Here is a 25,598-nt window from a genome sequence, read left to right as displayed (position 1 = left end):
GTTTATATTTCTGAACTGAAAGATAATACTTGAAACTCTTGAAAGCCCTTTTTGTAATGGCAGTTAGAAAACAGTTAAATTTAATATTATGATATAAAATAAATTAAGGGGTAGAAAATAATAGGGTAAGATAAATTTATATACCCAAGTGAATGATTATTATTCCCTCTTTGAGCCAAAACTGATGAGATCAAATTTCAGTCAATGCTCATCATCCTCCCTTTTTTCCCTCTAACATAATAGATCTTTTGTACCTCTTCATATGATCTAATTCATTCCATTTTTTCTATTCTTTCTTCTTCCCCACAGTAGAGTTCTTTTCCCTTAATGTCTTTCTTTAATAACATTAAATCAGAGTGCATTCATACCCACACCCTTGGTCCATGTGATGTCCCATCTAAGAGTTATAGATACCATTTTTTCATCTCAGAATGTAAAGTTTTATCTTTAAATAATTGTTTACCTTTCTATACTTCTCTATCTTTAAAAATCAGATTTTCTGTTAAGTTCTGTTTTTTTTTTTTGTTTGTTTTTTGTTTTCTTTTCAATAGAAACAATTGAAAGCTTCTCCTGCCCTGAAAGATGATGCTCAGTCTAGCTGGGTCGTTAATTCTTGTGTATCCCTAGATCCTTAGTCTCCTGGAATATGGTGTTCCACATCCTCCAATGCTTTAATGTAGACACTGTCAGATCCTGGGTAATCCTGACTGTTGCTCCTTAATACTTGAATTGCTTTTGTCTAGCAGCTTAGTATGCATTCATTGATCAAATTCATCTGATCTTCCAGTCTGGAATGACAACTTTGTCCTAAAAGGGAAGAGGCTGATTTAGAACAGGAATTCTTAACTTGGAGTTCATGGACTTATATGATTGTATATAAGTATTTTTTTTTTAAAATTCAATATTATGAAAGTGAAATATTTCAATGTAATTGGCTTTTTTGAAAGCTATCTATTTTATTTTATGTTTTTAAAATTTATTTGGAGATGGAGTGGTTGGTTTTAGCAGACTGTCAAAAGTGTCCGTGCCTCATCAAAAGCCATTGTTTTAGAATAACTTAACCTTACCTAATTTGTGCCAGCTCAGAGTGGATTCCACTTTCCTTTTTAAGTGATTATTCGCTACCACTTTAAAAATTGTTGGACCAGTCAGTCTCACCTGCTTTTTGTTTGAAAGGGGTGAGTATGGGGATGTCCAGAAAGGAAGCAAACCAACGAGTAATGATAACAGCAATAGGTTTTGACATGTCCATAAATCACAGCTCTATAGACAATGACCCTCCCCATCACTCTTTGTAAGATTGCCTCATATTTAGGCTGAACTTTTAGAATTTCTGACTGATCACTACAATTATAAAGGGAAATAAAGGATACTGTCCTAGCCTTAAGATGAGGACAATTGATATTCATGCCATATTGTTAGCTGTTGGTTCCCCATAGATTTAAGAGAATTTGTTAGTGTTTTACAGCTTGTAATTTTTTCAAAAACAAACTGCCCTTTTAATTATTTATCAAATACCATATGCAACAATTGAAGAACTAGATGTCTCAGAATAATAGCATGGCATATATGTAACATGTAATTTGTAATGCAAGGTATATCTTTGTTGTTGTTGTTGTTGTTGTTGATGTAAGATTAGCTTTGTGATAACCTCTGTAGAAGTCAATCTGATCTTGAAGTCTTATTCCCACCTCCATGCCATATTGATTGGCTTCTTGAAATTCCCACTATTAAAGGGATTTGTAAGTAAAGGGGCAGTTTCCATGATACAGCAATCTAATGTTCTTTCATTACTCTGTGTATGATGTTTTACTTATCTCACTACCTTTATTCTTCCACTACTCTAAGCCATTGTTGATATGGCTACTAAAATAATCATTTTTATATATAGATCTATTTATGCCTCTAAAATATATACAATGACTCTTTCCTGACTTCCTGGTAAAATGTGAATCCCTTTTCTTAGTGTTCAAAGCCTCTGAAGATTAGCATGACTCAACATTTCCAAAATTATGATGTTATATACTATAGCCATATATTACCACCTATTGTCCCAAACCATTTACTGTGTAATCCATCTCCAAGAATTTGTTTACATTATTATTTCTGCTGAAAATTCTTTTTTGTCCTTGAATGTCTCATCATCCCAATTACATTATAAACATTTTAATGCCATAAATGTTATCTAACATTTATATTTCTTATTCCACCAGCATATTTTTATTTGCACAATAGACAACAATAAATATCTTATGGATTTCATTTAGATAATACAAGATAAGCAAACTGATCCATCTTTGTTGCAGTCTTTACAAACTGCTAACTCATTAGAGTTGATAGATTATTGATCTGATCTTACAAGAAGATGTTTTGGGCCAGAATCTGAAACAAGGTACTAAGTAGAACTAATTGATACAATGCTTGTGTTTGAACCTTTACTCAGTGGAGTTCACACATTTGGGAAATTTCAGGGTTTAGTATGAGATATCTGAATTCACGCCTCCCTTGAAACTCTTAGGGCCAGAGAGCACTATGGGAGAAAACCCATAATCCCATTCTCTCAGAAGAGTCATATATAAGCCAGGGAAGAGTGATTCATTCGAATATTTTCCACTTGGCTGGCTAGTAGCAGAAGAAGAGTTTTGAGAGGAAGAAGCTATAAGTCGAGAGTTGAGCAGGAGATTGAGAAGGCTTTCTGTGGTGGCTGAGCTCCTGCACTTCCCCCACTGAGACCAAGCTGGTCTGAAAGACTCGCCAGAAAGCTAGCCGAGCCCCAAGTGAAGGAGACAAGAGATTCATTTCATCTTTGTGCTGGCTGGAGGCTGAAGAAAGCAGAGACAGAGGCTGAAGGAAAAAACCTTTGGACTTGGAGACATTTGGAGGGAGCTCTTGGAACCAAGCAGAGAGATAGCCCTTTAAGAATCTAGCTATCTGGAGCCAAGGAAAGAGACAAGACTTGGAAGGAGAAATAAACAATTGTATTTTTACCACCTGGCTGCATTTGGGGTAATTATTGATCTGAACTGATACTAAGGCTGCCTCCAAGAAAACCTCCCTGAGAAACCTGCTTTCTCCCCGAGAGAAAACTATTCTACTTATTTTAAAAGAAGATCACCACACATCTTAACTCTTTTCTCATTGACTTTACACTACAATTGATGCTTTTGATCACTCAATCCTAATACTTCTCCTACTTCCATTTATATATATAATATAATCCATTATATATTATAATGGATTATTCCATTATAATATAATCACTGTTTTCTAGCTTTCATGTGTCTATTTCATTTGAAAGATCGTCCCTCTTCCATCTGCCCCAATTACATTTTCTTGGTATTTTTCACTTTAGATGTTTAAGATACATTTTATTTTCAATTTTCAAACATTTATTTTTTTCTCCCTCTTACCTCCTCTCACCACATTAAAAGAAAAAATATATATTCCAAAGCATATTCTAGCAAAACAAATACCTGTATTGACCATATACAAAATACATATTCTCTATATTAATCCATCATCTTTTGTCATGAGGTGGGAAGCATTCTTTATTCTCTATGATTTTTTGATGGAATTCATCTGTTTTGTTAGATCCAATTTTTGTAAATTTTTTGTTCTAATAACCACCAAATCTGTTTCTCCTGCTTTGCATTCTTAATCCCTTTCCTATGCAAATGCCTAATGGATATATCCTATTTAACTTCCTATTATGACTTCAAAAATGCAAAAGAGATGATTGCATTATTGTTAGCAATTTTACAAACATCCAGGGGGTAGTCCTTCTGTACTTTAGGGGATAGGCCAAAAGAAAAAGTAAAACAGAAGAAAGAGTAGAAAGAAAAGGAGAAGGAGGATAAGTAAGGAAGAATAATCATTACTTGATATGTGATGAGATACTCTCAACATATCCATGCTTTGCCTTAGACAAGAAACACAAAAGTCTACAATTAAACATTTACTCCCTCAGCAGAAACTTCTCAGTGCTTATATACCACAAAAGGACCAGGTACTTTGTTATCTTGTGATGAGAAATTAAAGGATTTGTAGGATCATCAAAATGGGAATAGTGAATTCACCAAATATACCAAAATTCCAGTGAATTCTTGTGTTTATCAACATTACAATATATCTTACAAGACTGCAGTCCATCTCCTGATTTTAGATTTTTTTTGTGTGTTGTGCCATTAATTTTCAATAAAATACCCATTGTAATCAGAAACTTTTTCTCTGTCTCTTGGACAATGAGGTTACTAATGGAACATACTGACATTCACAAGTTATTTCTCAATCTTACTACACAATGGGCTCACCACTTTTGCCAGGCACACATATTTCCAATTGTATTATTTCTTCTGTTCTCCTTGGTTCATAATAAATGGCAAATTACTCATCCCCACTATATATATCCAGTGTTATATCCACTCAATTTCCAGTTTCTTGCCACTATAAAAAGGAGTGTCACAAACATTTTTTGCACATGGGAGTCCTTTTCCTTCCTTTAAGATCTCTTTGGGATATAAGCCCAGTGGTAACACTGCTGGATCAAAGGGTATGCACAGTTTGATAACTTTTTGAGCATAGTTCCAAATTGCTCTCCAGAATGGTTGGATCCATTCACAACTCCATCAACAATGTATCAGTGTCCCAGTTTTCCCACATCCCCTCCAACATTTGTCCTTGTCTTTTCCTGTCATTTTAGCCAATCTGACAAGTGTGTAATAGTATCTCAGAGTTGTCTTAATTTGCATTTCTCTCATCAACAGTGTTTTAAAAAGCGCCTTATGGTATGGTTAGAAATAGTTTTAATTTCTTCATCTGAAAATTGTCTGTTCATATCCTTTGAACATTTATCAATTGTTGAATGGCTTAGATTCTTATACATTTGAGTCAGTTCTCTATATATTTTAAAAATGAGGCCTTTATCAGAACCTTAAAGGTAAAAATGATTTCCCAATGTATTGTTTCCCTTTTGATCTTGTCAGTATTAATTTTGTTTATACAAAAACATTTTAACTTAATTGATTCAAAATTATCTATCTGATGTTCAATTATGAGTTCCAGTTCTTCCTTGGACACAAATTCCTTCAGTCTCCATAGATCTGTGAAGTGAACTATCTTATGTTCCTCTAATTTGCTTATAATAGCATTCCTTATAAATAAATCATAAACCCATTTAAATCTTATCTTGGTATGTGGTGTTAGGTGGGTCTAGCCCCAATTTCTTCAATACTAATTTCCAATTTTCCTAGAAGTTTTTGTCAAATAGTGAGTTCTTATCCTAAGAGTTGGGGTTTTGGGGTGTGTTAAACATTAGATTGCTATAGTTATTGAATATTGTCCTGTGATCTTAAACTATTCCACTGATCAACTATTACCAAATGGTTTTGATGATTGCTGCCAGATGAACTTTGTTACTATTTTTTTTAGATCTGTAAAATAATTTCTTGCATGTTTGATTGATATGGTACTAAGTAAGTAGATTAATTTAAGTAGTGTTTTCATTTTTATTATATTCACTTGGCCTATCTATGAGCACTTCATATTTTTCCAATTGATTAGGTCTCTCTTTATTTCTTTGGAAAGTGTTTTGTTGTTGTGTTTGCATAGTTCCTGACTTTCCCTTGGCAGATAGATTCCCAAATATTTTATACTATCAATAGTTATTTTGAATGGGATTTCTTTTTATATCTCTTGTTGCTGGACTTTGTTGGTAATATATAAATGCTGATGATTTCTGTGGATTTATTTTGTATCCTGAAAGTTTGCTAAAGTTGTGAATTGTTTTCAGTAGTTTTCACATTGATTCTCTAGGACAAATCCTTTCTTTAACTTGTGTAGGAAGACTGCTTACATGATAAAAGGTTTAATTTGTTTAAATAAATTTTTGAGTTGCAACATTCTCAATATGTTTGAAGATGATTATTGTTGATTAAAGAATTAACTTATCGAATGTTTATTGCCACCAATTATTTGTGTTCTCTCCTTTCTTTCTCCAATTAAGTAAAGGTTCCCTTTGTTTAAAAAAAGTCTATAATGCCTTTACAATCTATATACAATAGTCATGATGAATTGGAATCTATTAGTTTGTTTTCTATGTTGGTTATATAATTTAGAATATTTCTCATTGAGATGGTACTTAGATGGCATGCAGATATTAATTGATGTTCTTCAGAACACCCAAAGATTAATGTTTATCCTATTGGAGTTTTAAGAATGTATATGTTTAAATATCAAGACTAATTCATTATGATATTTTGATTTTCATTGTTGAACTTTAAAAAGGTTATATGGTATTATAAAATAATATTTTCACATATAAGTTATTCAAAGTATTGCCATGAAATATAAAACCTATTTCAAAATAATAATAAATAATTAAATGATCAAATAAAACTTCCTTCAAAAAGTAAAACTCATAAAAATACCCCTTTTAATACTTCTATTTCAATCATTTTGATCACTTCTGATCACTTTGAGCCAGCAATGTCTCTAGTGGGTCTGTATCATAAAAGATTATAAAAAAGGGAAAGGGACCCACATGTGCAAGAATGTTTGTAGCAGCCCTTTGTGTGGTGGCAAGGAACTGGAAACTGAAAGTATGTCCATCCATAGGTAATGACTGAATAAGTTATGGTATATTCATGTTATGAAATATTATTGTTGTATAAGAAATGATCAGCAGGATGATTTCAGAAAGACCTGAAGAGACTTACATCAAGAGAACAAACGTACCCAACAACAACAAGATTATGTGATGATCAACTTTGATGGTCATGGGCTCTTTTCAACAATGAGGTAATTCAAGCCAAATCTAAAGGACTTGTGATGGAGAAGTCCATCTGCATCTAGAAAGAAGAGTATGGGGACTAAATATGTATAATAACATACTATTTTAATCTTATTTATTATTGTTTGCTTGCTTTTTTCTTCCTTTCTCATTTTTTTTTCCTTTTTGATTTTCTTGTGGAGCATGTAAATAATTAATAAAAGCTTTTAATTTTCAAAATACATACAAAGATAGTTTTCAACATTTATCCTTGAAAAAACCCTGTATTCCAAGTTTTTCTCTCCCCATTCTCCCCCCTCTCCCCTAGGTAGTAAGTAATCCAATGTAGGTTAAACATGTGCAATTCTTCTATACATATTTCCCCATTTTTCATGCTGTACAAGAAAAATCAGATCAAAAAGGAAAAAAAAATGATAAAAAGAAAAAAAGCAAGCAAACAACAACATTGTGTTGTGAACCACATTTAATCCCCACAGTATTCTTTCTGGATGGATGGCTTTCTTCATCAAAAATCCCTTAGAACTGGGCTGAATCACCTCACTTTTAAAAAGAGTCAATGCTTGCCAGCCCTGAAGTCAGGAGAACCTGAGTTTTAATCTGGCCTTGGACACTTAATACTTCCTATCTGGGCGACCCTGGGCAAATTACTTAAACCCAATTGCCTCAGGAAAAACAAAAAAGCCAAGGCCATCAGAATTGATCATCACATAATTTTGTTGCCTCTGTGTTCAATGCTCTCTTACTTCTACTTACTTCCTTTATCATCAGTTCATGTAAATCTCTCCAGGTTTTGCTGAAATCAATCTGCTCATTTCTTATAAAACAATAATATTCCATAACACACACACACACACACACACACACACAACATAATTTATTCAGTCATTCCCCAATAAATGGGCATCCTTTCACTTTCCAGTTCCTGGTCACTATAAAAAAGGGCTGCTAAAATATTTTTTTCCATATGTTGGTCCTATAAAATTTTTTTTAAACATGCTTCCATTCCTTTCAGCTATCTTCTTTATCCCATCCTTCATTTCATGAACAAGAATAAAAATGCATAAACGAAGTCCTTTTACTGTTTCCATTTTCTTACTGCATACTCATTTCTCAAATTGTTCAACCTTTTTTAATCTTTCTGTTCCTCTCACTTTAGTGAAACTCATTCCTCTAATTCACTGCTCTATTCATGTTAGGAAATCTTCATGGATTTATAATCTTGCAATCATTTTTAACTTATTCATCTTTTTTAGTAAAGAGCATCTATTTAGTTATCAAGTCCTGTGTTTACTACTTTGATTTCTCTCAAGGTAGATTTTTCTTCTCTACTCCCACTATAACCACCCTAGGCTAGAAACTTTCTCTTCTTACTTCAACCATTTTAATAGCCTCCAACCTTATCTTCCTAAATTCATTCTAGTACATCAACATATCTTCCCCTGTCTTAATGTACTAGTCTCATTATGCTTCCAGTCTTCCAAAAATCTTCATCAGATCCTTTTTATCTACCATATAAAATATCAAGTCCTGTCCCTGGAAGCCAATGTACTATATCATCCTGTCTCATTTACTTGTCTAAACTTAGCTCATAATTTAATTTCATATATTCCATTTGGATTAGTATTCTCTGCTCTCTGTTTTTATTTTGTCTTCTTTCATCTTATTGGTTTTACATAATCCTAGGGCTTAATTAGTGTTTTTTCTTCAATATTTTTGTTGAACTGAAATGAAAATAGAATATCACATAGTGATTTATTCTGTTGTCTTAAAATTATTTTTGTTGGTATATAAGAGAAGAAGATCAAGCAGAAAAAAAAAAAATTAAAGCAGCAACCTTGGTATTGAAACTTTTGACAATGTGTAATTTATCTTAAATTTATCTTCTGCAGAGAAAAAAAATGATTTTCATGATTATATATGAACTCACATTGACAATTTTTCTGATATTTTCTAGAACAAAAAATATATGACTTTTTAATTTTATGCTGCATGTTCTCTTGGATTTGTGGGAGGGTGCTATAGTATCATGTATTTTGCTACCATCCTGATCATGAGTTAGAGAAAGAAATCAGAAATTTGTATTTTATTTTTGCAACATCAAGTATCTGGAAATCAAGAATGATATTGAAAAGTGTGAAATGAGAATGAATTTCAGGTTATTGTGTTATTGCCCTTGTACTGGTGGAATTCACCAACAACTATTTGAGTAAAGCTTTTAGCATCATCTTTCCCCCATCAAAAAATAAGTAAATTGGTAGATAGATTATAGAGTCCCTGAGATGATAATCATGACTCTATGTGATATTGTTGGTACCTCCTCTCTTAAGCTGCGTTCTATCTACTATGAATTTATCTCATGTGTATCTGTAAATGCATACACTGTTGTCCCCATTCAAATTTGATGATTTTTTTTTAATTTTATTTTCTGGGCTTATAGTGTCTCATATATAGTGAGCATTTAAAAATTGTTGATTAGCAAGTGACAAATATGATTGACAAATTAACTAAATTACATCATTTGTTTCTGATGTTGGCAGTGTGATCGGATGAAAAGGACTATCGTTTGGAATCAGACATCCTGGATTTAGGTGTTATAAATTTGTGATATAACTTTAATTCTTTGGCCCAGTCTCTCATCCTATAAAATGCTGGGGGACAGGGGCAGGAGGGATGACCAAACTAGATTACTTTCAAAGTTTTTCTAGTTCCAAATACATAATAGAATCCTACAACTTTGTGAGTTAAGGACCCTCTATATTATTATCTCTATTTAAAAGATCAAGGACCTGAGGCTTAATTAGTTTAAATGACATCCATGGTCACATACCCAATTCTATCCAAGATAAGATTCACTTTATTTAACAAGAATTTCATAGCATTGTAGATTTAGGAATGGAAAATTACAAAGACCACATAAGCTAACATCCTTCATTTTGAAGATGAGCAAACATAGGCCCAGAGAGATAAAATAATTTGCCAATGGAGTCACAAGAGTACAAAGTAGAAAATATACTGGGGTTTGAACTCAGATTACTTACTTGGAAGGAACCACAAAGATCATCTACTGTGACTTATTTTACAGATGAGCAAACTAAGAGCCAGATATTAAATGGCTTATTCACTCAAACATAAGTAGTGAGGTTTGAAGTCAGGTTGGAACATAAATTCTCTTCCTCCAGATCTAAATGCTCTGTCTATTGTGCCACATCCTCCAACTCCAAATCCACCATTGTTTGTATTGTATTGTGCTATCTCATAGCTATTAAGTATCGAAGACATAGATAACACTCAGCTGTTCTTAAAGGATACAGAGACCAAAGAAAATGATCACTGTACATAAAGAACTTACATTTTGGTTCAAAGTCCACTTCTAGGTCTAGCAGTCAATTTCCTGCCAGGTATTTGTGTCCTGATTATTCTATCACTCAACCTGGTGGTAGAGGACTGAATGTGAATAGGAATTACATAAGGAATTCAAGTTATTTGCAGCCTATCAACATGAATTATCTTTTCATTCTTCATTTGTATTTCAAAATATCAAAAATTTCATTCATATACCATTTGATACAAATGGCAGCCCTTTCCAAGCCTTAGTAAATAATTTCCATGAATTATTTTGCTTCAAAGTAATTTATCATCTGATAGCTAAATTTTCAGTTTTTAACTTCTCCTTCTGTAAGAATATTGACCTCAGATGGTATTCTACTTTGTTGTTCTTATTGAATCATTCCCTTGTGCATGATTCTTGATGACCATATGGACCATACACCAGGCCCTTCCTTTGAAGTTCATACATCCCTTCATACTTCAAGGGATATATGCATGACACTATCTATACTTTGTTGAGGATCTTTTCTAATGCGAGGGTCTTTTCTAATAGGTCCTTTTTTCTCATTATTTGGCCAAAATATTTATTTGACCTTCACGCCTCCAAGTGAATAGCCTAAAATAATTTCTTAAAGAATTGACCAATTGACATCAGTCATGCCTGATGCTTTTTGTGGTTTTCTTGCCAAAAATACTAGAGAAGTTTTCTATTTCTTTATCTATCTTATTTTCAGATGAGGAAACTGAGACAAATAGGGTTAAATGACATCATGTAGCTACTAAATATTTGAATCTGGATTTAAACTCAGGTTTTTCTGTTTTCAGGCTTCTGCTCCCTGTAGCACCTACCCCTGACATTCTACACTCATACTGTCAATATTCCCAGCTTCTGGTATACTGCCAAAGTCTCTGTTATGATAGCATAGCCTCAATCTTGGGTCCCTTCCACAATACACTGAGGCATGGGAGTCAGGACAAAATGATCATTGTAACTATAGTGATTTGATACTAATTTCAACAGCTCAGATTTTTATAACACTTTTATAACACTTAAAGGTTTATTGTGTTTTCCTTATTGTTACCATCCTAAGTCAGCACTTCTCAACTGGACTACTCTCCTATTTGGTCTTAAGGCTCTCTCTGCCCTCCCTCCATTCAAATGCCTGTGATTTAAATTTGAACAGGCTCAATAAACACCAATGGCTCCATTAGCTCTAGAATCTAATACAAACTACTCCATCTTTTCAACTATCCTCTTCTTAGTCTTTTGACCAAATATTGTTTCATTTGGCATTCTGGGTTCAATTATACTTCTCCCCATTTCCATCTGCTATCCTGAATGTCTCAAAAATTCTCTTTTCTCACCTCTGCTTCTGAAAATACTTGCCATCATTTAAAGTTATTCTTAGGAAGCAGGTATCTTATCAATAAGTTTTAAGTACATTACCTCCCTCCATTTTGTATACTTAATGCACATTCTTATTTATATTGCCACCCTCTTAGAGAATAAAAGATCCTTGAGAACAGGGATGACTTTGTTTTGGCTTTTTGTTCCCAAGCTTGGCTCAAGTTCCCAGCACAAAATAAGTACTTAACAAATCCCCATTGGTTGGTTGTTGAATGCTATGGGCAAGACTTCCCACAAAGGGTGGTGATTGTTCTTCATTCTCAGAACCAAAATGACATCATTATGTTGGTATCAAATTACAGCCTGGTCAGCTGTGTCTCATCAGACTAAGACAAGTTCAAAAGACTCTATCTATAAAAAAGTAGGCTTTATCAGAAAATCACATCGTCATCCAGAAGGCTTTCAAATTGTCTGGACCTCACTTTGTGTAGTATATCTGGGATTTGTTACAATGAAAACATTGACCAGAAACTCTTTAGAATGGTTTACAATTGATTATGATATTTAGTTCCACTCGTACTAGCAAGCATTCCAGTAATCACCTACCAAGGACAAGTCACCATGCTAAGTGCTGAAGACTCAGAGACTTATATAAAATAGTCTCAGCTCTCAAGTAGATTATATATTCCTGAAAGATACAAAATGCATTTCTTGTCTGTACCAACCAGAGCTCCTTGGCTGTGCAAAATAATAAAAGTAAAATGGGATGGCCTGAGAAGTCAAAAAAAGGAGGAGAAAAAGCAAAAAAGGAAGAGAAAGGAAAAGAGGGGAAAAATGGTAATGATGATAATGATGATGATGATGATGATGATGATGATAATAATAAATATTTCCAGTTGATTTTTGCCCTGACCATGTTTAAATCAGCTAAAGTCCCTCAAGACATGGTATCTTTTGGAAGTGTGAGACAAGGAGGGACAGCAGTCGATTTGAACTTGATAAAAAGTAGATCTTTCTTTTTGGACCCATAGATCAAATTTTTTTTCCAAGAATTAATTGAACAAACTAAAGTACAGAAGTCAAGCTATTATTTTGTAATCTATCAAAATTAATTAAAGAGAGAGGAAATAGGAGTATTTAGCTTATCTTCTCCAGATGAGAACCTCATTCATTCACTTTACCTTTATTTTTTTTTTTTTACCTTTTTTGGGGTCCAGGGAAAGTAAAGACCTATAGCTTTATTGTAATTTCTGTGCCAACAAATGCATATTTACTATTTCAAAAGCTGCAGTATATATGATCTTCTTACATCGGTAGTAAAAACTCAAATGACATAATTTTTCTTCATTAATGTATTTTTTTCTGACATAGATTGAGCATAAACAGTAGGTAAATAATCAATTTGTTCTCTGTTCAAATATGACTACTTCCATTTGTTCTCCTCACAATGTGCAATGCTATTTGGTCTTTTCAATGTCTTCAGAAGTAGTGGCTCTATTAGTATCAAAAACCAATATATCTGACATTCCTAATTGTTCAAAAAATATAATGTTGAAAGTGATCATAATCTCTTGTATCTAAGATGGCATTTTATAAAGGAAATAAGCTGGGTAATTTTTAAGATAATCTTTATATTTTAGTGGTTAGAGGGACCTTAAATTATTAAATAATTTAAAGTACTTCACCATAATGGAATTGCTTCAGTCAATAAATCTAACATTGAAACATGGACAAATGCTTCTAATTTTCTTTTTTAAGAGCTTTGATACTAGTATAGGAAAAATATAATCATAACAGGTATCAGTGAGCCATTATTCTTGTCTGAATGTGGTCTTTTTTTTTTTTTTTCAAACAGTATGAAAGAAGCTGGATTAAGTCACAAACAGTGGAGGAGTCCTTTTTCCTCCAGCTGCAAGCAATGTCCAGTGGTTTACACCAATCCAGTTTGTGGCTCAGATGGTCACACTTACTCTTCACAGGTAAAACCAACATCATCATTTGATTAATAACTTTATACTAATAATAAAATGTAAATTGAGCTATCTTGTAGAGGAAAAGAACTTAGATCATATCATTTATTCAGATAAAAGGCATACGGATTTGGAAGGGAAAGGGATCTCTCTTGAAAAATGAAGAAACTGAGGTCCAGAAGTATTAAATCATGCAGTGCTAGTACCAACACTTTGTTTTAATATATATCATAATTAAAAGAATATAATTTTTTTTATAAATACATAGACAAGCATTTCTTAAAACTGAATTATATTAAAAGACATTTGCTGTGGTGTTGTGCAAAAAACTAGGACTTGAAGTTAAAATACCTTGAAGAAACATTATGGCTCTAACACTTTTCTGTGAGATGTTTTATTAACTGTAAAATGGGAATAATATCATCCAATACACTTTTTTTTAAACTAAGATATTTCATACCACTTATAATTTCATTGTTTAGAACATATCTGGTAGACCTTTAAGTACTTAGTAAATGTGCGTTGTTAATATTTAGACACATCAATGTATCTGAGATTTCATTGAAATGTGCCTTCCTTCTACTGGTTAAACCTACTCATGCTAGACCATTTTGTCTATGTTTTAAAATAAATACTTCACAATAAATACAATTATGTATCCAATATACTGGGATCCTATTAAAATATAAAATTATAACAAACATCATCATCATCATGAATTCAGAGAAAGAGAAAAAGGGTGTTCCATCAGGGGAGGGTCAAGAGATTTTTGTTTTGAGGGAGAAGGGAATGTTTCAATTCATTTAAATACCATTTTAAATTTGAATTTTATTGGTTTTAATTTTAAAACACCTATTTTTCCCTCTCCTACTAGGGAAGAAAACCAAACAAAATCTTTTCATAATGAGTAAGCATAATCAAATAAAACTAATTTCCCCTTGAATTTTTTCATTATACATATTAGTTTATCGATCTTTTCTCATAAAGTGGGAAACATTCTTTATCATTGGACTTCTAAAATTATGCTTGGTCATTGAATTGATAAGAATTCTTAATACTTTCATGATTTTCTTAATAAGGTTTATGAAATAGTATAATTTGTTCTGTTGATTATGCTCATTCACTCAAAATCAACACATTCATCTTAATAGATTTCTCTAAAACCATCTCTTTCTTAAGAAATTATTTTATTGTATTCACATACCAAAATTCATATTTTCCATTTCTTTTTTTTTATATAAAGAGCAACTATAAATATTTTTACAAAAATAGGATACTTTTTTTTATTTCTAAGAGTAATATTATTGCTGGACCAAAATTAGAAACTTTTGGAAAATAATTCCTAATTGAATTTTAGAATTGCAGAGCCATGCTACAGCTTCACCAGTGTACCATACATATCACTTGTCTTACAACCTCTCCAATTTGATGTATTACTTTTTTGATGAACTTTGTCAAACTGATGCATTCTAGGTAAAATAAAAGAATTACTTTAATTTGGATTTCTCTATTACTTATTACTTTTATTCATTATCAATTGAGGAAATTGTTTTTGTTCTTTTAAATTTGAATCAGTGTCTTATGTATGTTGAAAAGCTACATTTATTAAAGAAGCTTATTAAAACTATTTTTCCATTAACTCCCTTCTAATCTTAGATACATTGGATTTGTTTAAAAAGTTTTATTTTACATATATAAACAGATATGTTTATGTGTGTAGATATGTTTATATACATATACAAGTATATATGAAAATATATACATATAGATGTGTTTCATCCTATAATGTTATAATTTTTTCTCCTTTTGCCCCCTACCCTTTCTTGACATTTTAGAGGTACAAGAAACAGAAATTTTCTCAGCATCAATGATCTCTGCATGATGCAAAAACTTCCAGCCCCCTGACCCTCTTGTCTTCCCCTCATCTATATTCTGATTACCCTATCTCTTACTTTTTTTTTCTTTGATAGCTATTTTCAAGATTCTCCTTTTGAACTTAAAGTTGTTTTGCTTATTAGTAATTCTTTCCTAGAGTTACCTTCCCATTTATTCCATTCTGTTTCCCTTTTGAGTTTTAATATACTTCTGCACCAGATACAATGTATGTATATGTGTGTGTGTGTGTGTGTGTGTGTGTGTGTGTGTGTGTGTGTGTGTGTATACACAAACCATCCTTTGACTAATTTGGATGAAAATTAATTAAAAATAATGTGAAGTCTCTTAATCCTTGCCCCTTTGAAGATTTTTTATTTGTTAGCTCAAATGATGAGAGGTAACTCATCCTAATTTCTTTAACTTTCTTCTCTAATGTATCTTTTCCCCTTTCTTTTTTCCTTTCCTTTTAACATCATTAACCATGACACCATGGTCGTTGTAAATGCTCTTATCATTCCCCTCCTCCTCATTAGTATGGAAATACTTCATCAAATTACAAATGTTCAAACATTTCTTTTGATATTTTCATGATTGTGAAGTGTTGAAGTAGTTCAATGTGTATTTGTAGGGGTGGAAGGGGATTTAAATTGTTGCCTAGAGGAAAGTCTCTGAGAGTTACTTGGAAATTTTACTTTATTATATTTAATAAGTCATTGTTTGGATTGCTGTATCATATAAATAGTGAAGGTCATTCAAATCAAATACATTTTCCTGTAACAGGATAGTAGGAACCAAGAATTCAACAAATCATTCCATCCTATTGTGCTTACAGAAACTCAATATTTTCCATCAGATATATCATCTAGTTAGTACTGGTTCTTTTTTCCTTCTATCCTCTAACACACAAAACCAAGGGAAATTGATATGATCCCATTGGACCCCTCATCTCCTTCCATATTCCAAGGAACTTGGCCATCGGTTATGTCCTCTTTCTTATTTTTTTTCCTAAGTCTTCTTATCAATTGGTTCTTTGCCTAATGATCTACTTCACTTGGACTTTCTAGAAAGATATCACTGTCTTCCATATCCTTCATCAAAATAAAATTGGAAGCTTCCAAGATGATATAGTCTCATGTAATTATATTCTTTTTATACCCTTCTTTTTCATGGAAAAACTTAACTTATTCACAGACTATCCACTTCTGAATTTGACACTCTTAATTGGAAAACCTAATATGTTTCTAAGTTTTCATCTTTTTAAAAGTTTTCATTTTTAACACAGTTGGCCACTTTTTTCTTTTTAAATACTTATCTTTTTTTTTTTTTTCTTTTTAGACCATCTTTACTAGATCATGATCTCTCTTCCTCATTAAAGCATGGGCAGCTCCAAGGGAGGCAATTTTATTTTTTTTCCCAATTCCTCTCATAATGATCTTATTTATATCCATTGGTTCAATTATTTGAATGCAGATGACTACCAAATATTCTTTATTTGTCATTTCTTATGAGATGGCTTGAAAATTCCATTATCTCAATTCAACATATTAAATATAATAAATAAAAAAATAAAAAACCCAAAAATATAACAAATAAAATGTATTCCTCATTAAGTCCTCCTTCTTCAAAATTGTTTTATTTCTGATGTGACTACTATTATCCTTCAAAAATTGTTTTCACAATATAGTCATATTTGATTCCATCTTTTTTCATTGACCTTGTTATCTGTCTAATCAATTGCAAAATCCTGGCTATTCTTCCTTCCTTGAGTATCTATCTCTTTGTTCCATTGTATTATAATGTATTATGTTGTATTATAATTATTATATTGATTATTATGTTTCATATTGATTATGTATTATAATGTATTATAATGATTATAAATAGAAATAATTTCCCAGAGGAACTATTTTAAGAAATGCCTAATTAATCTTCCTGCCTCTGGCCTTTCTCATTTATAATATATCCTCCATAAAAAATTTCAACACAGTCTTCCTAGAGCAACAGATTTGACAAAATAACTCCTCTGAAAAAGATGATTTTTATCAAGGAGTCATATATTATTACGAAAAAGTGTGTATTTGTACAGTGTATGTATGAGAGAGATGCAGTGTGAGGTTGTAGAAATTACCTTGAACTTGGAATGATGACACTAGATTCTGATTTTGATTTTGCCAATAAACAATAATGTAATTCTCTTATCCCCACCTCTGCTTAAAAAAAAAAAAAAAAAAAAAAAAAAAACCCTCCTAGTGGTTTTCCATTGCCTTTAATATAAAATGCAAACCACTCAACCTAGCACTTAACACCACTCACCCCATACCTCTTCAGGAACAAGAAAATAACTTTGGCCTGCCTTTCTATTATTTCAAATTGTTCTCCGTTCATGACTGTCACATTGAACTATTCAGCCATTTTCCAATTTCAGTATTTTTTCTTTTGTATTTGAATGAATTATGACTATACATTTGTATAAGCTATTCCCCAGGCATTACACTTACTCCCATTTCATTTCCTGGCCAACATTCTTATATTAATTCAAAGCTTAGCACAATTGCTATAGACTCTAGGAAGTTCTCCCTTATCCTCTATTAGTCATTTTTCCCCCTATCCTCAAAATACTTGCATTACATTTATTTTCATGTATCCTTATGTCTTCCAAGTACAGTATATATTTCTTGATGACAGGGGATTTTATTTGTTTTTTGTTACCTTGAATACTAGTACTTGGCATAGCACCTTGTATGTAGTGAGAGCTCAATAAATATTTCTTAAATGAAATTTGAATAATTCTTATTTCATTTATTTTAAATGTTTTTTCCAAACATGATTACCATTACATGAATTCCTGTTTTAAGGCACTGAAGTTAAGAAATATTAAACAAGAAATACTAGGATATCATTATCCTGTGATAATAATCATTAAAGTAATTAACTTGTTTTTGACGGAACAATTGTGTTTGTTTCTGACTAATGTTTGAATTGACCACATATTTTGATCCTGGTTTTCTCCTCTGAGAAATCATATTTTTCATCAATGTGAATATTACTTTCAATGGATATATTATGACTTAAGCTTTCTTTGCTTCTGTGAAACTTACCATGTCTTTCTGAAATGCCTTTTAAAAGAATCCAACTCATATTCTGGGTGTCTTCATTTAAATCTTTTGGAAGTTAAATTATAAAATAGATCACTAGACCTGGAATCAGGAAGATCTAAGTTGAATCTGGCCAAATCACTTCACCTTTGTAAATAGGAATAATAATAATAGTATCTACCTCCCAGGATTATTATGAGATGAAATGAGATAATTGGTAATATGCATTTTAAATAGCTATCGTAAACATTGTAAGGACAGTAGTAAAGCTTGCAGGCTTTTAAATTATCCTTCATTCTCTCTATGTGACTTATCTACCTTGTGTGTGTGTGTGTGTGTGTGTGTGTGTGTGAGAGAGAGAAAGAGAGAGAGAGAGAGAGAGAGAGAGAGAGAAATAGAGAGAGACAGAAACACAGAGAGACAGAGAGATAGAGACAGACAAAGACAGAGACACACACAGAGAGACATACAGACCAAGGGGAGGGGAGAATGGGGTAAAGGGGAAAAGGAGGGGAAGGAAGAAGAGACTGAAGCAGAGACAGGCAGAAACAGAAAGACAGAAAGGGAGGCACAGAAACAGATAGAGAGACACAGAGACAGACAGACAGAGAGAGATCTGATTATATACCAAGTTTTACCTTGGTAATACAATGTCCTCAAAATCCTCCTGTAGTTTTAGGCTTTAACAGTTTAAATTGTGTTAAGAGTTTGTAACAGAATATATTTACTATCTGTTCTTTTTTTCTTATATTTGTTGGTATGTGAACTGGTGATCATGACATGTGGACATGTATAAAATATCTTTTTTTTTTTCCCACCTTTGTCCCAAATTGTAGAATCACATGTAAACAACAGTGTTAAAAAACCAAATGGCATACTTTAACACTATACTTAAAACATGTATACAAAAATGTGTCCATAAAATTTTGAGAAACAAATATTTGAAAATACACTATACATATTGACCATTTAAAAGGAAAATAACATTTTAAACGTGCTTTGGATCTCTCCTTCCCCCTCCTTAGAAACAGGCAGTATCTATTTCTTTAGAAATCTTTATTTCTTCTTCTTTAAAGGGAGCTTATTTTCTTGTATTTATTCCAATTCAATAATCCTAGAAAAGCAACATAAAAGGTTGTTCAAGGTTATTTGAGAGGCAATCACTCCTGAAATTGACGTGAAAGATGGAGATTCTTGTTCCTTTACTTCAGGCAAAGTTTATTGTGATTGTGTCGTCAAGCTTCAGTAAGAGCTAGGGATTGTTCTGCAATCTAGTGATGGTCTCTTACCAGGAATAGATTTGTCAATGACTAGTGCAAATTGTACAATGCTTTCTTGGAGAACAAGTCAATAAACAACATCAGGGTTATAGAACTAAGCAGGGCAGCACTAGCATAATTTCCCAAGGGATTTCACTTTGGGAATAATCTAGCCTCCTTTCTCTCAGATTTAGTCATGCCTTGCCATGTTATGCTTAGCACTGATCTCAATTATTGAAACTGCTACAAAAATGCCTTACATTTCTAACCATCTATAGGAGGAGGGAAGAAGATATACAAATTGTAGAGGCATACTTCTTCTATTGCAGTTATATTCCAAAAGTTTTGGAAAACGATGTAAACCAACAGTAGCAAAGACAGTGTTAATAAATGGAGCCATTTGGTAATTTCTTAGTGGTTCTAACTTTCTGTGAAGTTTAAAAGGATTCATATTTAAAGCTCTAAATTCCTCCTCTTATATTTTCACATTTAAAAAATCTTATTTTACCATTTGAAAACTCATGCCATTTATTTATTTCGTTTCCTGTGTAAGAGGCAGATGATGTAGAAATAACACTGCACTTAAAATAAGAAGATATACATTTTGATCCAGTATCTCCTAATAAGCTTCTTTTTTACCAAGGGACATGTGTCCTCACCTTCCTGAGTCTTATTGTACTCATATTGAAGGTAAATTTGGATTAGATGATGTAGAATATGTGTATTTAGATAGTTCTCTAAGGTCTTTCCAATGTTAACAATGTGTAGAAGAATTTTTGCAGAAAAAAAAAAAAAGCCAGAAAGTCTTGTTTTCCTGAGTTTAAATCTGGCATTATACACTTCCTAGTTGTATTATCTTGAACAAGTCACTTAATGCTGTTTGCCTCAGTTTCCTCATCTGTAAAATGAGCTATAAAGATAAATAACACATCATCCAGTATTTTTGTCAAGAACACCCAAAATGGGGACATAAAGAGATATTCGTGACTGAAAAAAATAGTGAACAACATGCTGTTTTTAGTGACTGTTCAGTTTCAAAAAAATGTACTTCAGAGAGCTAAGATAGCAGAGAATGGACAGGAGTTCTTCCTAGCTTTCTCAACCAGATCAAGCCTCTGAATGTATTTTGGAGTGAAAAAAATCCACAAATATTTGCAGTCTAATAAATTTCCAGCAGAAGATATTTTGGAAGAACTTCAAAAAAGGTCTGTTTTAATCATGCTAGTGAGAAGGCAGCCCAGAGAAGAAACAGTGGAGAGAAGTCCAGGGTGGAGAAGAATCTGATAGCCTGGTGAATCTACTGAGAGAGTCTTAGCCTAAATGCAACAGTGTTGACTACTCTGCCCAAATTCAGAAGACAGTGATTCAGCCAACTAGCTGTGAGATAGATACAACGATAGAGGGCAAATACCACACCATTGAATCCCAGCATGCCCACTCAGCACAGGAAGGAAGCCTGCAGCAGAAACCTCAGGGTAGCATCAAGCTGCTGTCATTTATAGAGGAAAATTGAGACAATCTCCACTTTGCCCTAAGAGTAGACCTCAACCTTTTAAAATGAACAAAAAGTCATTAAGAGCTCTGACAATATATAGGTATTATGGAGACAGGAAAGAACAGCCCTAAAAACCATGAAGATATTAAAGGCAAAGCATCTCTGGATGAAACCTTAGAGGGTGATATGAGTTGCCCTCCAATTCAAAAGGCTCTCTTGGAAGAATTTTAAATATATCTTAAAAGAGAGTTAGAAGAAAAAAATGGGGAAAGGTTTGGAAAAGGAAACTCAGAAATTGTCTGAAGAAAATCACTCTTTAAAATAGATTTGGCAAAATGGAAAAAGAAAACAACTTCTTGAAAACAGAATTGGTGAAATGAAAACTTGGGGAAGTTGTATATCTCTACATGTTTACTTGAATAAAATAAAGAAAGAGAACATTAATGAAGTGGATGTGCAACTAAAAAAGGTAGAAAAAGAACAAGTTAAAACCCCCCCAATTAAACACCAAATTTGAAATTCTGAAAATAAAAAGGGAGATTAATAAAATTGAAAGTAAAAAAAGTATTAAACTAATAAACAAAACTAAGAGTTGGTTTTATGAAAAAAATAGATGAAATTTTAAACAATTTGATTAGAGAAATGAAAGAAGAAAATCAAATTGTTAGTTCCAAAAATGAAAAGGGAAAACTTTCCACCAATGAAGAGAAAATTAGAGCAATAATTAGGAGTTATTTTGACCAACTATATGGCAATAAATCTGATAATCTAAGTGAAATTGAGGAATACTTACAAAAATATAGATTGTCCAAATTAATAGAAGAGGAAATACATTACTTAAATAGTTTCCATTTCAGAAATTAAACAAGCTATTAATCAACTCCCTAAAAAAACTCTCCAGGGTCAGATAGATTTACAAGTGAATTCTATCAAATATTTAAAGAACCATTAATTCAAATACTATTCAAAGTATTTCATTTCTCATCTGCTAATTAGGGATTAAAATAATTAAAGTTATTACATCACTAAGCTCAAACACGATACTATGTATAAATCACTTCATACAGAAAGTAAAACATCAGGAATGTTTGCAATAAGAATAGAAAAATAAATTAAAGAAAATACAATAGGTAATAAGGAAATAAAATTATCCCTCTTTGCAGATGACATGATGATATGCTAAGAGAATCCTAGAGAATTAACTAAAAACTATTAGAAAAAAATCACTACTTTAACAAAGTTGTGGGATACAAAATAAATGACATAAACCATTGACATTTCTATGTTACCAACAAAGTCCAGCTGCAAGAAATACAAAGGGAAATTTAATTTAAAATAACAGTATAATATAATTTGGGTATCTATGTGCAAGAAGAAGTCTGGAACTATATGAACACAATTACAAAAAATTTTCCACATAAATAGTCATATCAAAACAATTGGGAGAATATCAAGTGCTCATGGGTAGGCCAATCTAATATAATACAAATGACAATTTTACTCGAATTTATTTATTCAATGCCATACCAATTACACTGCCAAGAAATTACCAAACTAGGAAAAAAATAATAACAAAGCTTGTATGGAAGAACAAAAGGTCATATATTTCAGGGGAATTCATGAAAACATTGCAAGTGAACATGACTTAGCTATACCAGACCTAAAACTATATTAGAAAACAGCAGTGATCAAAAACATTGGAACTGACTAAGAAATAGAGCAGTCAATGAGTACAATAGGATAAGTTCACAAGACATAGTAGTCAATGATCATAGTAATCTAATGTTTAATAAACTCAAAGACCCCAGATTCTGGGATAAGAATTCACCATTTGACAAAATTAGTTGGGAAAATTGGAAAATTTTCCTAGACACTGACCCATACCTAACATCCTATACCAAAATAAGATCAAAATGGTTTCATGATTTGGACATAGTGATATTATTAGAAAATTAAAAGAAAATTACCTCTCAGATATTTGGAGAAGGAAGGAATTTGTGGCCAAAGAAGAACTAGAATATATTATGGAATTCAAAATGGATAATTGTGATTATATTTTTTATATTTATTTTTATTTGTACAAACACCAATACAGACAATATCAGAAAGGAAGCTGAAAACTTGGGGAAATTTTATATCCAATGGTTCTGATAAAGACTTCATTTCTAGAATATATAGAGTACTGACTCAAATTCATAAGAATACAAACCGTTCTCCAATTGATATATGGTCAAAGGATATGAACAGACAATTTTTGATGAAGAAATTAAAACCATTTTTAGTCAAATGAAAAAATGCTCTAATACACTGTTGATGAGAGAAATACAAATTCAGATAACTCTTGAGGTACCACTACATACCTCTCAGATTGGCTAAGATGAAAGGAAAGCCAATAATAAATGTTGCAGGGGATGTGGGAAAGCTGAGACACTAATATGTTGGTGGTGGACTTTTGAACTGATTCAATTATTATAGTTTACAATTTAGAACTATGCCCAAAGCACTAACAAACAGGGCATATACCTTTTGACCCAACAGTGTCTTTATTGGGCCTGTGTTCCAAAGAGATCATTAACAAAGGGAAAAGGAATCTAATATGCAAAAATGTCTGTAGCAGCCCTTTTTGTAGTGGCAAGAAACTGAAAACGGGGTCTATGTTTATTGGTTGGAAAATGGATGAATAAGATATGGCATATGAATGTATTGGAATATTATTTTTCTCTAAGAAATGATCAGCAAGATGATTTCAAAAAGGCCTATAGAGAATTGCAGGAATTGTCACTAAGTGAAGTGAGCAGAATTAAAAGAAAATTGTACACAACAAGAAGAAGATTATATAATGATCAATTCTGATGGATATGGCTCTTTTCAACAATGATGTGATTCAGACCAATTCCAATGACTTTGTGATGAAGAGAGCCATCTACACCCAGAGAGAAGATTAGGGGAACTGAATATGGATCAAAACAAAGTATTTTCACCCTTTTTGTCATTTGCTTGCTTTTTGCTTTCCTTTTTATTTTCCCCATTTTATTCTGAATTTAAAATTCTATTATTTTTTTTGTGTACCATGATAATTGTGGAAATATGTATAGAACAATTCCACATGTTTAACAAATATTGGATTACTTGCTGTATAGGGTAGGAGGTGAGGAGAAGAGAGGGAGAAAAAATTTGGAGCACAAGGTTTTGCAAGGATGAATGTTTAAAACTATCTTTCATATATTTTAAAAATGAAAAACTATTATTTTTTTAAAAATATATTTTCTTTCTATAAATATGTGCTTCAGATGGAGGAATTTCTTCATGACTTGGGAAAGAACAATTTTTTTTAAGTCATTAGAATATGACCTCTTGGAGAATCCCAATTGTTTTTGTTTGTGCTTTTTTTGTTGTTGTTGTTATTGTTTTGTTTTGTTTTGTTTTTGTATTTTTATGCCCAAAGTCTACCATTTTGTCTATAATCTAATACACATTTAATAAATTCTTGTTGTTTGGTTCATTGATTAAATAGTATTTGAGGAAAAGGGAACAGTTTGAGTTGCCTTGGTATTTTGATCAGATTTACAACTTGATTGAAGTTTCATCCTACCCCATTGCAAGCATCATTAGCTTAAGAATTTTCTATAATAGCATTGAGCACCATGTATGAGCTAAGTCTCAATCTATTATTGTATAGTTATAAAACCCTGACACAGTAGAGAATTGAATAGCATATATTCTAATATTTAAAATAATGTAGATAGGGCATAGAAAAGGAAATAATATTACATGAGAAGCGAATATTTGATAGTCTTGTTGAAGCCAGTTGAAGTCTTCTTTGTAAGACTTTCTCTACTTCAATCTTCAAATTCTCTAAGAGTTCTGATGGTATTGTTATAAGCGGATTTTCACTAACATTGCCTTTTAACCCATTGATCCCCAATTCTAGATATTCCATTTGATATGCTTAAAGTTTTTAGTATTTGTTGTGGTTTATTCAATCATATCTGACTCTATGACTCCATGCACCCTAACATTCCAGATCCTTCTATCCTCTACTATCTCTTGAAGTCTGTCCAAGTACATGTTCATTGCTTTCATCATACTATCCATCATGCTACCCAATCCTCTGCTATTTCATTATTCTTTTGCCTTCAGTCTTTCCCAACATCAAATTTTGTTTTTGTGTTTGTTTTTCTCTTATGAGTACTATTTTCTCATTATGTGATCAAAATATTTAAAAGCTTCAGCTTAAGTATTTGACTTTCCACTGAATAACTTTAATTAATTTCTTTTAGTAGTGAAAGATTTGACCTTCTTGCTGTTCAAGGGACTCTCGAAAGTTTTTTTTTTTTCCCCCAACACAGTTCCAAACTGTTGACTCTGCAGTTCTTACTTTCTATCTTCCTTCTCTCACAAACATATATTGCTACTGCAAAAATATAGTTTTGACTATACAG

The 25,598-nt window shown here is 32.2% G+C and overlaps 1 protein-coding gene across 2 annotated transcripts in view; it reads left to right on the top strand.

Annotated features, from left to right (window-relative positions):
• Window positions 1–25,598, top strand: part of SPOCK3 (SPARC (osteonectin), cwcv and kazal like domains proteoglycan 3) — a 693,273-nt gene that overhangs the window by 421,934 nt on the left and 245,741 nt on the right. For both annotated transcript variants that reach the window (XM_051965576.1, XM_051965575.1), the window contains exon 5: window positions 13,318–13,441. In XM_051965576.1, the coding sequence (XP_051821536.1) occupies window positions 13,318–13,441 (124 nt within the window). The remainder of the gene's footprint in view (window positions 1–13,317; window positions 13,442–25,598) is intronic.

This window comes from Antechinus flavipes, chromosome 6, assembly GCF_016432865.1.
Source record: "Antechinus flavipes isolate AdamAnt ecotype Samford, QLD, Australia chromosome 6, AdamAnt_v2, whole genome shotgun sequence".
NCBI classification, from domain to species: Eukaryota; Metazoa; Chordata; class Mammalia; order Dasyuromorphia; family Dasyuridae; genus Antechinus; species Antechinus flavipes.
The sequence above is the reverse complement of the archived record's forward strand: the minus strand, read 5'-3'. Positions and strand labels throughout refer to the sequence as shown.